The sequence below is a fragment of the Ornithodoros turicata genome, chromosome 8, assembly GCF_037126465.1.
Source record: "Ornithodoros turicata isolate Travis chromosome 8, ASM3712646v1, whole genome shotgun sequence".
In the NCBI taxonomy this organism is placed as follows: Eukaryota; Metazoa; Arthropoda; class Arachnida; order Ixodida; family Argasidae; genus Ornithodoros; species Ornithodoros turicata.
In genome coordinates this window covers 41,129,948-41,146,462 of record NC_088208.1, presented here as the reverse complement: position 1 = coordinate 41,146,462, position 16,515 = coordinate 41,129,948, and the positions used below count along the sequence as shown (strand labels likewise).

The following is a 16,515-nucleotide window of genomic DNA, read 5'->3' as shown; positions in this document are numbered from 1 at the left end:
ATACAACTTACTTATATGCTCTAGTTTGATAGTTCATTTTAGTTTTAGTTCTTCAGTTAATTTTAGTTTGCTTCATTGAGGTTTATTTCATAAATTTATCTACATGATGTGGTAAAGAATTGCAATAATTCGGGTCCTGCGGTACCCGAGTTATTACCGTAAATTTTTGACGTTTCCGTTTCTGTTTAAGATATTATAACTGTGCGATATCCGTTTGTTTGTTTCTGTTACCGTTACCTGCTATATTTCCGGTATAATACCGTTTCTGTTACCTTTCCCTGCTGCAAACAAAGAAAAGAAAACGCTTATTTCCTGTTTTATGCTGTCCAACTAACCTCTCAGGGCCTGCCGTTCGGCGCAGTTATTAATCCTTTTGTCGCACATTTTAATCCTTATACCACGACATTTAATCCCTTTGCCATCCGAATTAATCCTTCTTTCATTATTTTTAATCCCAATTTCACATAATTTAATCCATTTATCATACAATTTAACCCAAGTGACTATGTGTGGGCTACCTGACTATTGTTTTGTATTGTGGGACAATTCCCATGTCTTTGGGACTTATAAACATATGTTCAACGTGCAGCCAAAGAGCGTATACTATTTTTCTTCATTTAATACTTTACTGGCTTCGCACTGGGCTTTCAGAGGTGAGTCACTCACCCTGACGGGAGGACATCACGTTCCACGTGACCTTCCGACGCCACTCGCTCAAACGTCGCCCACCTACGCATTGCTGATGAAGGCCCAATAAGGCCGAAACAGCTGTCCAGTGCTGGTGTGGCGACGTTTGGGACTTATAAACATATGTTCAACGTGCAGCCAAAGAGCGTATACTATTTTTCTTCATTTAATACTTTACTGGCTTCGCACTGGGCTTTCAGAGGTGAGTCACTCACCCTGACGGGAGGACATCACGTTCCACGTGACCTTCCGACGCCACTCGCTCAAACGTCGCCCACCTACGCATTGCTGATGAAGGCCCAATAAGGCCGAAACAGCTGTCCAGTGCTGGTGTGGCGACGTTTGGGACTTATAAACATATGTTCAACGTGCAGCCAAAGAGCGTATACGTGTGGGCTACCTGACTATTGTTTTGTATTGTGGGACAATTCCCATGTCTACGGGTACTGCGCATGCTTTTCGTTAATAACGTGGGTTTCTGCACCATAATGGGATACTGTGGGACAGTCAATCTGAATTACGATATTGTGGGACTATTTCCATGCCTATGGGTATTACCTATGCTTTTCATTCAAAATGCGGGTTTCTGCAGCATAACGGGATACTGTGGGACTGTCTATCTGGTTTAGGATATTGTGGGACTATTCCCATGTGTGCGGGTATTAGCCATGCTTTTCATTAAATATGTAGGTCTCTGCACTGTAATGGGATACTGTGGGACAGTCAATCTGAATTACGATATTGTGGGACTATTCCCATGTGTACGGGTATTACACATGCTTTTCATTAGATATGCGGGTTTCTGCACTATAATGGTATACTGTGGGACTGTTGATCTTGATTACGATATCCTGGGACTATAAGCAAGTCTACGGGTATTCCCCGTGCTTTCCATTAAAAACGCGTTTTTCGCACTGTAATGGGATACTATGGGACAGTCAATCTGAATTACGATATTGTGGGACTATTTCCATGCCTATGGGTATTACCTATGCTTTTCATTCAAAATGCGGGTTTCTGCAGCATAACGGGATACTGTGGGACTGTCTATCTGGTTTAGGATATTGTGGGACTATTCCCATGTGTGCGGGTATTAGCCATGCTTTTCATTAAATATGTAGGTCTCTGCACTGTAATGGGATACTGTGGGACAGTCAATCTGAATTACGATATTGTGGGACTATTCCCATGTGTACGGGTATTACACATGCTTTTCATTAGATATGCGGGTTTCTGCACTATAATGGTATACTGTGGGACTGTTGATCTTGATTACGATATCCTGGGACTATAAGCAAGTCCACGGGTATTCCCCGTGCTTTCCATTAAAAACGCGTTTTTCGCACTGTAATGGGATACTATGGGACAGTCAATCTGAATTACGATATTGTGGGACTATTTCCATGCCTATGGTTATTACCTATGCTTTTCATTCAAAATGCGGGTTTCTGCAGCATAACGGGATACTGTGGGACTGTCTATCTGGTTTAGGATATTGTGGGACTATTCCCATGTGTGCGGGTATTAGCCATGCTTTTCATTAAATATGTAGGTCTCTGCACTGTAATGGGATACTGTGGGACAGTCAATCTGAATTACGATATTGTGGGACTATTCCCATGTGTACGGGCATTACACATGCTTTTCATTAGATATGCGGGTTTCTGCACTATAATGGTATACTGTGGGACTGTTGATCTTGATTACGATATCCTGGGACTATAAGCAAGTCTACGGGTATTCCCCGTGCTTTCCATTAAAAACGCGTTTTTCGCACTGTAATGGGATACTATGGGACAGTCAATCTGAATTACGATATTGTGGGACTATTTCCATGCCTATGGTTATTACATATGCTTTTCATTCAAAATGCGGGTTTCTGCAGCATAACGGGATACTGTGGGACTGTCTATCTGGTTTAGGATATTGTGGGACTATTCCCATGTGTGCGGGTATTAGCCATGCTTTTCATTAAATATGTAGGTCTCTGCACTGTAATGGGATACTGTGGGACAGTCAATCTGAATTACGATATTGTGGGACTATTCCCATGTGTACGGGTATTACACATGCTTTTCATTCAAAATGCGGGTTTCTGCAGCATAACGGGATACTGTGGGACTGTCTATCTGGTTTAGGATATTGTGGGACTATTCCCATGTGTGCGGGTATTAGCCATGATTTTCATTAAATATGTAGGTCTCTGCACTGTAATGGGATACTGTGGGACTGTCAATCTTGATTGCGATTGCCTGGGACTGTAAGCATGTCTATGGGTATTCCCCGTGCTTTTCATTAAAAACGCTGGTTTTTGCAATAATGGGATACTGAGGGACTGTGAATCTTGATTACGGTATTTTGGTATAATCCCCGTGTCTACGGGTATTTCATATGCTTTTAAATGATAATGCGGGTTTCTGCACCATAATGGGATATTATTGGGATATTGTGTACGGGTATTGCACATGATTTTCATTAATAACGTGGGTTTCTGCACCATAATGGGATACTGTGGGACTGTCAACCTGGATTATAGTATTGTGGGGCTATTCCCACGTCTACGGGTTTTACCCATGGTTTCCATTAAAAACGCGGGTTTCTGCACTGTAATGGGGTACTGCGAGACTGTCAGTCTTGATTACGATATTGTGGGGCTATTCCCACGTCTACGGGTATTCCCCGTGTTTTATTAAAACACCCGTAAACCCGTATTTTATTAAAACACGGGTTTTTGTGCAGTAATAGAATACTGTGGGTCTGTCAATCTGGATTACGATAGGTGGGACTATTTCCATGTATACGGGTACTATCCATGCTTTTCATTCAAAATGAGGGTTTCTGCAGTGTAATGGGATACTGTGGGACTCGATCTGTATCACAGTATCCCATCACAGTGCAGAAACCCGCATATTTAACGAAAAGCATGGGTAATACCCTCACACATGGGAATAGTCCCGCAATATCCTAAACCAGATAGACAGCCCCACAGTATCCCGTTATACTGCAGAAACCCGCATTTTGAATGAACAGCATGCGTAATACCCACAGACACAAAAATAGTCCCACAATATCGTGATCCAGATAGACAGTCCTGCGTTATCCCATTACAGTGCAGAAACCCGCGTTTTTAGTGAAAACCATGGGTAAAACGTGGGAATAGCCTCACAACATTGCAATCCAGATAGAGAGACCCACAGTATCCCATTAGAGTGTAAAAACCAGCGTTTTTAGTGAAAAGGATGGGTAATACCCGCAGACATCGGTATAGTCCCACAATGTCGTAATCCAGATAGACAGTCCCACAGTATCCCATTACAGTGCAGGAACCCACGTTTTTAATGAAAACGATGGGTAAAACTCGTAAACATGGAAATAGTCCCGCAATATCGTAATCCAGATGAGTCCCGCAGTATCCCATTACAGGGCAGAAACCCCCGTTTGTAATGAAAACTATGGGTAAAACCCGTAGACGTGGGAATAGCCCCACAATATCGTAATCGAGACTGACAGTCCCACAGTATCCCATTACAGTGCAGAAACCCGCGTTTTTAATGAAAGCCATGGGTAAAATCCGTAGACATGGGAATAGTCCCAAAATACCGTAATCAACAGTCCCACACTATCCCATTATAGTGCAGAAACCCACATATTAAATTAAGAGCATGGGTAATACCCGCACACGTGGCAATAGTCCCACAATGTCCTAAACCAGATAGAAAATCCCACAGTATCCCGATATACTGCAGAAACCTGCATTTTGAATGAAAAGCATAGGTAATACCCATAGGCATGGAAATAGTCCCACAATATCTTAATTCAGATTGACTGTCCCATAGTATCCCATTACAGTGCGAAAAACGCGTTTTTAATGGAAAGCACAGGGAATACCTGTAGACTTGCTTATAGTCCCAGGATATCGTAATCAAGATCAACAGTCCCACAGTATCCCATTACAGTGCAGAAACCCGCATATCTAATGAAAAGCATGTGTAATACCCATACACATGGGAATAGTCCCACAATATGGTAATTCAGATTGGCAGTCCCACAGTATCCCATTACAGTGCAGAAATCCAGGTTTTTAATTAAAACAATGGGTGAAACCCGTAGACATGGGAATAGTCTCACAATACTGTAATCCAGATTGACAGTCCCACAGTAGAGAAAAAAAAAGGGGGAACTAGTGTACCGAAGAGGGGAGCAAAGAAATGGGGGGTGATGCTCTGAGCGAAGGCCCTTCTTCTGATTAGGTGGATGGAAACAGAGTATCCCATTATGGTGCAGAAACCCACGTTAATAATTAAAATCATGTGCAATTCCCGTACACATGGGAATTGTCCCAAAATAGAAAAAAAAGTCGCACAGCCCACACATAGTCACTTGGATTAAATTGCATGAGAAATGGATTAAATTATGTGAAACAAGGATTAAAAATAATGAATGGAGGATTAATTCGGATGGCATATGGATTAAATGTCATGGTATAAGGATTAAAATGTATGACAAAAGGATTAATAACGGCGGAAAAAGCTGTAGACCACACGTTCTCTCTCTCGAAATTAAATTTGAGTAATTCAAATGCTAGCAGTCAGTCCGCACGTTCTACGCCAGCGGGGGATCAAAGCAGACGACACATTTAGTATCACACGCGCGTATGTCAATTCATTTATTCGAGTAATTGCTAGAATCGAATTCCCATTGGAGAAGAGGTCGCTACATGAGTCCTGATCGGCGATGATATAGAATGTCCCTGAGTGTGCTGGAGACCTCACACCGTGGCTTCTCTTCAGGACTTTGGACGTTCTCTCAAGGTAGCAGACTGGTCGTCTGACACTGCATTCAACCAGCTCTCAAATGCAAGCTTCAGAGTTCAAGTGCTATCTCGGGTTTGCATATCGCTTTGAACCAGCAGTTGTTAACCCTGATTGTAAGTGGCGACATACACGCAAAGTATAATCACCAGTTCTGACGGACAGTACTAACCTGAAGCTAGAGCTGTAATTATATGTACAGGGAGACACTTACTATTATGGGTCTACCGTGCCGCACTCCCTGGAGGACCCACCCTGAATTTTTGCGCTGTTTCCTTTTAAGAATACCTTTCATTTTCTATGTCTCTCCTTTTCTGGACAGGGCAGAGGGACCACCAGAGGGACTCACCGTGCCTAGCAAGTCACTACCTTTTTCTGGTTTTGCTCGCTTATGGCTCAAAGGCAAAAGAAAAAGGACAAAAGAGGCACAAATAAATTCTTGCGCAGACCTTTCCCAGATTGCTACTGTCCCTTCTCTTCTGAAAGATGGGTATGGTGTAGGGACGAGGAATTCCCCGAAGAAGGCGGCGCCTTCTGGTGCTTCAAATGGAAACCTTTACTTTGAATTTTACGTTTGGCTACTCGGAAAGAGGAAAAAGCAATTGTTAACCCGTATAACTCCGGCTCTTAGTTGAGGTAAGTGTCGTTCGTCAGAACTGGTAATTATCCTGGGGCATTCATACCGTAAGGAACATAACACTGTCTCCCTTTCATCTTGCACTCGTTAATTTTGTTGCGTCATCACGAGTGAATGCTCTCTCCCCCCCAAAAGGAGAATCCTCGCTTCCAAAACAGCCCTTGGGGCACTAGCCTATTGTCTTTTACCCCTGGATTTGGGGAGGGGTCCAGGGCTTGCGTTGTTTTTACCTCTAAAACAGTGCCTCGAAGAACAGAGATACCGGAGCAGCACAGCTTTCATCCAAAAGAGGAAGTGGGACCACATTAATGCAGCGTCACATTGGAGCCCCGCAAAAATATGTCCAAAGCACCGCAGGCTATAAAAACAGGGACGAGGTACAACACTCCTTTCACAAGTAACCTTTTATATGTTACTCAAACACGAGGAAACAAACACATCCAATATGCACTTCCCACAATGCTTGTTATGCCTCCCAGTATTTACAGTGATCTAAAGAAATTCAACATCAACAACGGTGTACTCGAGCAATAAATACGGCAAAAAATATATACATATAAGCGTACAGCAGCAGCTTCACAATGGCTAATGAAATGGTAATGTTGATTAAATTGTACGCAAAGGTATGGCATTCCTACGTATGTACAGAGTACAAGTATCTACAAGAAGACACAAAGTGAGGGACATGCATTAATATATAACGTTAGTTCAAGCCCTTACGCCTCATTACCATACGAGGCAAATATAAAAGTGGCAAAACAGTCACGTCCAACAAATATCCGAGGGACATTATCTAACAGCAAAAGGGAACTGCTGTAAACTATCGCCAACAATGTTGCCACTTATATTATTCGGATATAATATGCTTGGTACAAATGTAAAACAGGATGTTTACGAGACATTTACGGAGAATCATTCTTCCCTGCAATTCCAGCTCAGCTTGCATCCACACCAGCCTGCAAGTTGTGTGAATATGTGCTTTTAGAACATGAAACAATAGGAGCATACATTTTTTAGTGTTTCATCATGAAATGTATAGACCCACGAATAAATTACACTACATAACTTTCTCGTTAATTTAATGTGTATGCGTGTCTGATAAAGTTCCACAACAGAGACCGGGTGTTTTTTTTTATCCTTCACGAAATAATAAGCTATGAGAGGAGTATAGATGTCACTTTTGCAGCTTAGCTACACGGCCACATGGACATGCTTTGAACCCGTATACCGCATGCAGCTATGGATGAAAATTTTGCTTTAGCACCGCTTTTTTTACAAAAAGACAAAAAGCGGTAAGCAATCAACACCAGTAACTCTTTATGGATCAGAATTTGGCATGGTGTATGTGTGTGGTATCTCCTAGCAACATTTTTCAGTTTCCCTCTTTGCTAGATGTAGTACCAGGAGAGCCTCGCTAATTAAATCTCGCTTAATTCGAAATTCCGGTTAATTTGAAGGATTGCTGCGGACCCGTCTTCGCACGTTGGAATCTGACCACATAATTTGATTTAAACTGCCCCGTATCCCACTTAATTAGTAAACTTGCAACCGAATTTCACCCATCTACCACGGCTTCCAACCCACGCAACGACAACCTGCCATAAAAGCCACGTGCTCTCTCTCTCGCCGACTTCCCTTTCCCAGCCACCAATCACGCGGTGCAACCTCCTTGCTCCTCGCGCTTTCTTGCCACCCACCTCCCAGCTGTGCTGCCATTACGGATTATGCGAATGCACTCTTTTGATTTGCTTTTGATTCAAACTTTTTGCACAGCAATACGATGGACTTCGTAGCCCATCTCGAAGGAACGGCAACGTGCGATATCATTTTCAGAAAAAGGTACACGAAGATAAGACTACTTACTCTTCGGCAAATCAATAGATTTTCCTTCACCGTGTGTCCAGGTTCGCTTAATTCGAAGTTTTTTTGCTCCGGCCAGACGACTTCAAATTAACGAGGTTCTGCCATAGTTCATCTTGGGAAACTTTGCGAACCGTGCGCGTACGTCAACACGTTACCTGTTTGCTGCCCCAGTTCAAGTAGTCTGGCCTGGTAACCGCAACATACTCGTCTGCCAGGTTCTGCACGACTTCGCGAGAAGAGTCCAGTTCCTCCAGGCTGTCTCTGAACATGGGCTCCTTGCGGAACTGCTCCAGAAAGGCCTCCCGTTTGCGCAGCTTGTCAAACTGCTGCAGTGTTCGCTGGAACAACTGCAATTGTGCAAGGTTTCCCGCTTGTTTACGTGCGTAGACAAAGCAAAGGTTTGCATAATAAGAACGCTTTCATGTAGTTTCAAAACCCATGCTCAAAACATTGGTTCCACCACAGGGCCCTTACAAATAGGGTTTTATGCTTCTTCTTCTTCTCTCTCTTTTTTCCTTTATTTCTTTCGAGAAGGATTGGTATAGGATTGTTGCTCAAGGTTGGATACAGTCTCAAGTGAGGCAAAGCTTCAAGTTTAAGCGCAAAGCACTAAAGTATGACTAGGGCTGGACTAAAATTAGTAGAGCTGCACGAATAGCAAAATTTCCATTGCAAATAGCTTACAAATATGTATTTCACTTACACTCCGAATCAAATCCGAATCATTTCTTCGGATGGAGAATCGAATCCAAAAAATCAGAAAAGGCCCAATTCGAGTAGTTTCGAATACCTCATGGTGAAATATTTTTTGGTGTTGTGCTCATTAGATGATGATGTGCTCTTAACATGTGAGCCTTTTCAACCAGCATAACATAACCAGTGGAGGGGGCAAATTATGCGAGTACATATGGTACATCCCGCTCTAAATAATTGTTGACGTCTGCTTACCGAGCTAATGCCACTGTGGTTAGCCAGCATGAGGCCGCTGACACGGTGCTGCGTCTGAACATACGGAGATTTCCTCGACAGCGCCACCTGGATGCTAGATGGACCCCACGGTATGAACTGGACCATCTTCCGTTCCCTGATCCTCTGCAGGCTTTTGTGAACCTTCAATATGTTTCTTCTTTCATATATTTGTGACACAGGCGTATCTAACAAGAATGGCTAAGGTGACCTGCTCCAGCTGAACAATTTAGAAGGGGGGGAATCTCGCAAGGACGAAAAAATCAGGGCTATTATTTCTGGTGGGAGTTTGAAGCTCGGTTCTACACAGCATTTTTCTTTTTCTTATCCTTTACAGATTTCTCGTAAAAGCGACATGAAAGTAGCATAGATGTCGTATTTGCAGTGGAGTTATACGGTCAGGCAGGCAACCCTCTCAAAACCCTCTCATGTAGGTACTAGATGACTAATTACCTAAAATGCACCACCTATTCCAATCATCACTCCAAAGCATGTGGCCCACTGACGTGGAATGAGAACAGTCCTCCCTGTGCTTCTGGCGTGCATGGTTCCGGCTCATTTGTATAGCAAAATTTGGCAATGGGTATTTCTACGCACGTCCTCATTTCGGGAGTTTTTAAAAATAGAAATGCTTTCAACGAGCATTGTCTCCCATTCTGCCATGTCACGTCTGCCTGAAAGCCCCTAATTAAAGTTAATGAATTTTAGGTAACCAGTCATACAATAGTGACACTCTCTCTTGGAGAGAATGGCCGTACAGTCCACCTGAAAAAACGCTAGGTATATATGCTGCTCTTACAGCTCTTTTATTTAAAAATCTGAACAAAGAAGCGCCTTGCACAGTTCGTCATTAATATGAAAGTGGCTCAATAAATAACCCTAAAACATTAAAGAAAGTTCAAAACTCCTATCTCCTACTTTGTGCAGGTGTTGTGCCAGTCTTCTACCTCAACATATCATGTGAAAGCAGTGTGATGTTTAATTAAACATGATTCTTCAGTGGACTACGTAATCATCCAATGAACTACCACATATTCAACGGTCTCGAGGAAGATTTGGGCAGTCGGAAGATTGGTTCCGACGAAGACGTTAAGCAAGCGGCGCATGAATACACGCACTTGCATTGAAAAGCAGGGGGGACCACGTAGAAAAATGGCGCATCGTTTCGCAGGATATTCATTGAACCACCGTCGTAGAAGGCGGACTAAGCATCGTTTTACGAGGGATATCATTATAGGAGATATCGTTATCCGCGGGTTTTACTGTACTACCCAGCACTGCTGCTCAGCACATCAATCCAAGAGTTGCTACTTATTTAAATAACAACAGACCTGAGTGGGGTCCACTTCGCCTTGAATGATATTGAGTATACTGATGTAGCAGTGGTTAACTGAGCGGTCGTGCGCCACAGACACCATCATGTTCTTGGGCTGAAGCAGACGACGCATGACGTCTAGTACGGTAGTTTTGCGAATGCTCGGTGCCTGAAAGACATTTTTAATTCACGCTCACGCGATGGCAAGTGAGAAATGGTTGGTGGTGTTACCTCTTGGTCCGTTGTCAGAGGGGTGTACCCAGTCATTAGGAAATGCAGACGAGGCGTAGGAATTAGCGGCGCCACGATGCTTATCAAGTCGTTGTTCATATAGGCAGGGTACCTCAAAGTTGCAGTGCTGCCACTCATAATGGTTGAAACCTGCGGGGTCAGAGACGCCATTAAGTGGTGCATCCCGTTGATGCACACCAACTGTGCATTTGCTGTCTGCCTATGAGCTAACTCTTTGGACCAACTTGACAGCTTTGGTCTCCATGACCAATAGGCAGCATTAGCAAACTCCCGCAAAACGTCCAGTGGGTGTGAGTTGGAACGTATGAACGCAGCGCAGCCTTCTACTGAACGCTTTGTCACACTAACCAATCTGATTTACTAAGAGGCGAAGTCAGCGAGGACACAAGTGAGCAAAGCTTACCAAACTGTTAATATGTGCGAAGGAAGGGTTTTCAATATGCAGCCTGTCCACAGCTATCTGGTTGAGAGCAGCATTGTCGAGGACCACGACGCAGTCTGCGTTCAACGCCAACCGTTTGAGGGTGAGGAGGGAGTTATACGGTTGCACAACCACGTCGCTCATCTCGTCCTGGTTCGGAAACACCGAGTACGTTTGCACAAGTTTCTTCGGAAACCTACGGAAAGAAAACGAATCAGAAGCAATCAAAATTGTCTAGGGATATACCAGAGGACGAGATATTTGGAACAGAGACTGTTCTTCTTCTGGGCATCACTGGCGTGGTATTTAATGGGTTGGGAATGACACGTTAAAGTAGTGCAGAAGTAATCTTTAACACCCTGTTTTCTTCCTATAAAACTGTTAAGTAGGCCAGTAAGATGCACCATGCAAAGTAATTCACACCACAGACTCATAATTATCGCGGAAATTGAATTTAAAATATGACGCAAAAAGCGACCGTGCGCAATGGTATTGAAGAGCAGTACCAGCCTGTGATCTGCCTGGAACCTCGCGCTGAAGCTTATGAGGAGAACGCTCGCTGATTGGCCTAGAGAAATGTCGTCTGCTACCCCGCTGTTCAGGGTTCTGAAAAAGCCTTTCTCCTTGCTCGGTAATGATTCGGGCGCTCCTTCTATCCCCAATTCTCCGGGAGAGCTGGCAAAACAGGTTTACGGCAGCAAAGGGACAAGGCGCTGACCCCCCCTGACCGGCGAACCAGAACGAGTTCTCCTTATAACATCATCGGTGACGTGGCATCATACCTTTTCATCCTCGTTATACCCGGAGTGGCGAGTTAAGGGTGAACGTGCGGAGCCATGTTTATGCGAGTTTTTTTCTGGGAAAAAAATTGCACACATCAAAACCTTTCGCGCTACTCGGTAAAATGACGCACACACTTTCGTGAGACGCCTTAATCTGAAATTTTTTTGGATGGCCCTCTGTACTCCTTTAAGGGTTCATGGGTATTGTAGGTACAATCTCAAATATCTCGTTCTGAGGCGCTTCCCGTTACAGGAAGAAAAGCTCATGCTTCCAAGTTGTACAGTAGACAAACGTAGAGATATTATGTTCTTTAAAATGACAGTCCTAGGCAGACCCACTGTGTCAACATTATACAGACTTTTAAAAAATGTCAGTACCTGTCATTCAAATGCTCGAGAATGAAGGAGCCCATACCGGAACCAGTGCCCCCAGCTATCGAGTGGCAGAGCACGAAGGCCTCCAGGGAATCGCTGCCCTCAGCTTCTCTGTCTATTATCTCAAATATGTCTTCGAATAGACGCTCCCCCTGAATGCAGAAACAACACCATTTAAAGTACTTCTCAAGGAGAATACTTTGTACCAGGGAAAGGTAACAGAAATGAAAATATAGCAGGAAACGGTAACAGAAACGGATATCGGACTCTCAGAATACCTGAAACAGAAACGGAAACAATTTACGGAAATAACTTGCGTGCAGCGGGTCCCGAATTATTACAATCCTTCACAGTAAGCGAATTCGTAAATCGAGGGTTGCCCGTGCTGCGTTAAGAATTATCTATAGAACTAAAGGCAAGTTAGGAGGAGGTCGCAAACCACAAAGTCACACCAGAACAGTCGCAATACCTTCCACACAGGGTTTGCTCTCGTCAGGACTCATACCGAAACAATACAAACAAACAAGAGGTTATCATAGTGAGGCAAGTCAAACAATTGCAAAGCTTTGTGCTGGACAATGTACTGGCCTTACAGCGGGCTTTTACAGAGAGTTCGACCACTATCAATGTTGCCTGGGAGCCACTACTCCATGGTTCACTCTCGAGACAAGGAAATGTGCAGATAAGAGGAAAGTGCAGCGAGCCTGCTTACTTGAGAAAATCCCACGGCCCAGTTATTCCCGGCTCCTCCTCCAGACTGGGACAGATATACATTCTCCTGGTTGTACAGCTTCGCGTAAGGAGAATTCATTATAGTGTTAATAACCCGTGGCTCCAGGTCCAAGAGAACGGCACGGGGAATATAAAGTTGGTCGTCCGCCTAAGGAAGAATTTTATGATGAAACACATCCAAAGTGAGAAAGGCTACATGGAGATGTTACCTGGTAAAAAAACACATCCTTCCTATCTATTCCTTCGGTGGCAAAATTTTCTAGGACGCCCTCTGGTTGAAGGAGAGAAATGGAGTAAGAACGTGGAAACACACTTAAAACGGAACTTGACCGCGTAGCACAATCCTAGCCGACCGTCATCCCGAATGACATTGTAATGAGGGGTGTACACCTTTATGGGACATTTATGCGGTCAAATGCACAATTGTCACAAAAAAGGCTTTCCACAAATCATAGGTGATCATTCTGTACAATGGTTGGCCTTGAGCGTGCTATCTTGTCAAGTTGTTTCAAAAATGTAGATGGACATCGTACCTGGACTGATCCCGTGTTCTGCACACAGTTTCTTCCAGAACTCAAATCCAACTGAAACACATTTTTCTATTGCTTAGCACATACACATGAACTGAGCCCAACTATGCAGACAACTCATGTTGCTTCTCAAACTTTCCTGATCTGCACATTCTGGGGCAACGTGCATCCCAAGGCTGTTCCCCAGTGTCATATGTTTTAAGAAAAGACTGGAGCATCCTTGCTAAAAACGTTAAGAGGTTTAGATTAAGGTTAAGAGGTAACGCTAAACGGTGTGAGGCACATACTTTACACTCGGCTACTGCCGCAACGGAGATTCAGCATCGTATCATACTATAGACGAAGCTTGATCACGATATATGATAAGCTAGACACATCCTGCGTTACCCGTCCTTTGTCAGCATGACCAAGCTCGCTTAATTTTTAATGATGAGAGGTCTGGTGTAAGGCAGCGGGGAATCTTCCCAACCAATCTTCCAGTGACGCGCCAAATGAGGCGCACAGATCTGGCCTCTCCCCAGCGCTTACTTTTAGCGAAAATTTGCGACAATATTCGTGTTAAGGTGCCACATCCCCAGTGCAATCGTCTCACTATGCAGAGCAGAAATGCTGGGGGAATGTCCCTTAATTAATGATATCGTGATATCGCAGAGCCAGAACCATGAAGGCACTTACGGTGGCCTTTGTGGCCTCTTACATTCTGGGCTTTGCACGAAGGAGGAGTCATCATTTTTTTCCAGGCAGCTTCCCCCAAATTTACCCACTCAGTGACGACAGACATTGGGGAAGGTGAGGAATCCACCTCCCTAAGTCAGCCCCTCTGTGCCCTAGAAGTGCATAGTTGCAGCACACTACTGCTGTGTGTTAGTCCTAAAATAACCTACAAAGTTTATTTTCTTCGTAATCCAATTACCATGAAGCGTCGAAAGAATGAAACGTTGCGTCATAAAGTAATGGCTACCAAAAGTAGCGCAGCGGCTGTCATGAAATGTCATGAAGCATTGTTCGCTGCTGGACATGTATTCGCATCTACTGACTCGTAATCAATAATTTCCATGACTTCCTAGGCTAAGGGAGCAGGCTCGGTTAATGCTCCGTTATATTCCTGCCGAGATTCTGTAAACAACCCGGTGGCTTAGCTAACTACCACGACACGAGCTACGTGCTGTAGCAGTCAACCCAAACTGGTAATTCATCGTTAAGCTCCTATCATAGCCACTACGAATCGTGTCTTTCCATATCGCGCAAAATCTTTCAAAATCTTGAACGGCTGTTGACGCCTTCCCGTCCACTTGAAGCACTATGGCCCGGTTTCACCAACGCTGGTTAACTTTGAACCGAGATTAAGGGTTGCTAAAACTTGAAGTTAACACTCAATTCTTTTTTGCAAATCTTAGTTGGTGGCGTGATGAATGTTTCAGTGACAGTAATTCCCGTTGTTGAAGTAGAGTTAAGCGTTAAGTTCAAGTTAAGGGACCGCTAATCTTGGTTTAAATTTTAACAGGCGTTGGTGAAACCGGGCCTATACCGCACAAACGGAATAGTGACTTAACTGCCTGTTGCGCTTTCTTCCCACTGGTGCCCCTGAACCGGTTCAGGAACCGAACCGTTTGGGGAAAAACGGTTCCAACTATTATAGTTGTCTTCCGGAGTTGAACCGGAACTGAACCCTTGTCCTCGAACCTGAACCCGAACCGATAAACGTTTTGGTTCGACTCTCCTGTTTCCGGGCGATTGTGATGGATTACCATCCTTTCCAGAGTTGACAGCAGTTAGTAAACTAATCAAGCACTGCATATTGCAATTTATGGCGTACATCAACATGTGCTACGTCATATAGTAACACGGGTAGGTCATGCTTCTGTTAAACTTATGTAAAACCCTGACTTTCATTCATCCATACGAGCCAGAATGCACATGGGCCCTCGTAGTGTCACTGCATTGTTAAACCGCTTCTCATGTGCAGGGTATGTAAACACGCAACGCTTTACATGTGCAGACGTGGGTATACTTTATCCGCACACAGCCTGTACAATCTACTCCACGAAATAAATTAGAAGACCACACGCATACGCATGGACATTCAAATGCGTCCAGTCACCCAAATCAGCATTCCCGCCATTAAGTAAGTGCATCACAACATCGCAACAAATCGGAAATTTCCTTCGACACTCACTCTGATTGCCGCACTGGCCGAGTTGCAACATAATCATTTCGCGCGGCATTCTGTGTAATGAACGATTGGTAAAGGAAAATCACGAATATAGAAAGCAAATGCAAACGAATGCGCGAAAGTGGCCAGTGAACGTGTTGGATTGGACTGGCATCGGATTTGGCTTCTTACTTTTTACGCAGATGGATCGACACCAGATGGCCCCTGGCGGGCCTCAGACACATTAGGCACAACTGAACCTGAACCTGGAAACGCAATTATTATATGGAAACGCAAACCCAGCATGTACCTTATGTAACACCTGAGAAGAAGAGGACATACAACACATCCTGCAGACTTGCCCTGCCCTACGCGAAGACTGAGTGGCCAAGACACCAGTCCCTATCGCCATCATGTTGGGCTTCGAGGCATCGCACAGCTCCCAACGAAGAATGTCCTCCTCAAGTGGAAAAGGCCTCCAAAATCAAATCAAGGGCACACTACGAGACAGCCGACAAACCCCATCTCGAAACTGAAACCGGCCAAACACAGCGGACGGCCAACCCAAACCAGAGCCATCAAGTGGCGCCCCCGCAAGACGAACTCCCCAGCATTGACTCAAATTCCTCGCTCCTCTTATGGGAGCTTGGAGACTCGCCTGTGACTCCTTTTTGTGGATGTCTGCCCTGTTGTAAAAGGGATTAGGCGAACCTGAACCTGGTTGTTGTCTGTGTGTTTTTCTTTTTTTTTTCTCTCTCTCTTTATATCCTTTCTGCCTTTCTTTTATATTTTCTAAATCTTCACCTGTGGTGTTTTATCACCTGCCTTCATTCAAAAAGGATTAGGCGAGACTGAACCTGAACCTGGTATGCCTCAACTATGAAAAAAATCTAGCATTGCACATGTGCAGCAAAAACAAACTGGTACCATCTCCCGAACCATTCTATGACAGGGACAGATAGTACGTGACGTAAGTGGTTCGTGTCAAAATG

The 16,515-nt window shown here is 44.1% G+C and overlaps 1 protein-coding gene across 1 annotated transcript; it reads right to left on the bottom strand.

The window, feature by feature from the left end:
• Positions 1-6,524: 6,524 nt before the first annotated feature.
• LOC135367395 (tubulin gamma-1 chain-like) lies at positions 6,525-15,712 on the bottom strand. Its single transcript, XM_064600643.1, has 11 exons — positions 15,548-15,712; positions 13,375-13,425; positions 13,051-13,112; positions 12,822-12,989; positions 12,113-12,261; positions 10,935-11,148; positions 10,511-10,660; positions 10,296-10,448; positions 8,947-9,108; positions 8,154-8,345; positions 6,525-7,091 (listed from the first exon to the last, which is right to left on the bottom strand). Exons 1-11 carry the CDS (start codon positions 15,594-15,596, stop codon positions 7,071-7,073), a joined length of 1,371 nt encoding a protein of 456 aa, XP_064456713.1. The 5' UTR covers positions 15,597-15,712; the 3' UTR covers positions 6,525-7,070.
• Between the last annotated feature and the right edge of the window lie 803 nt (positions 15,713-16,515).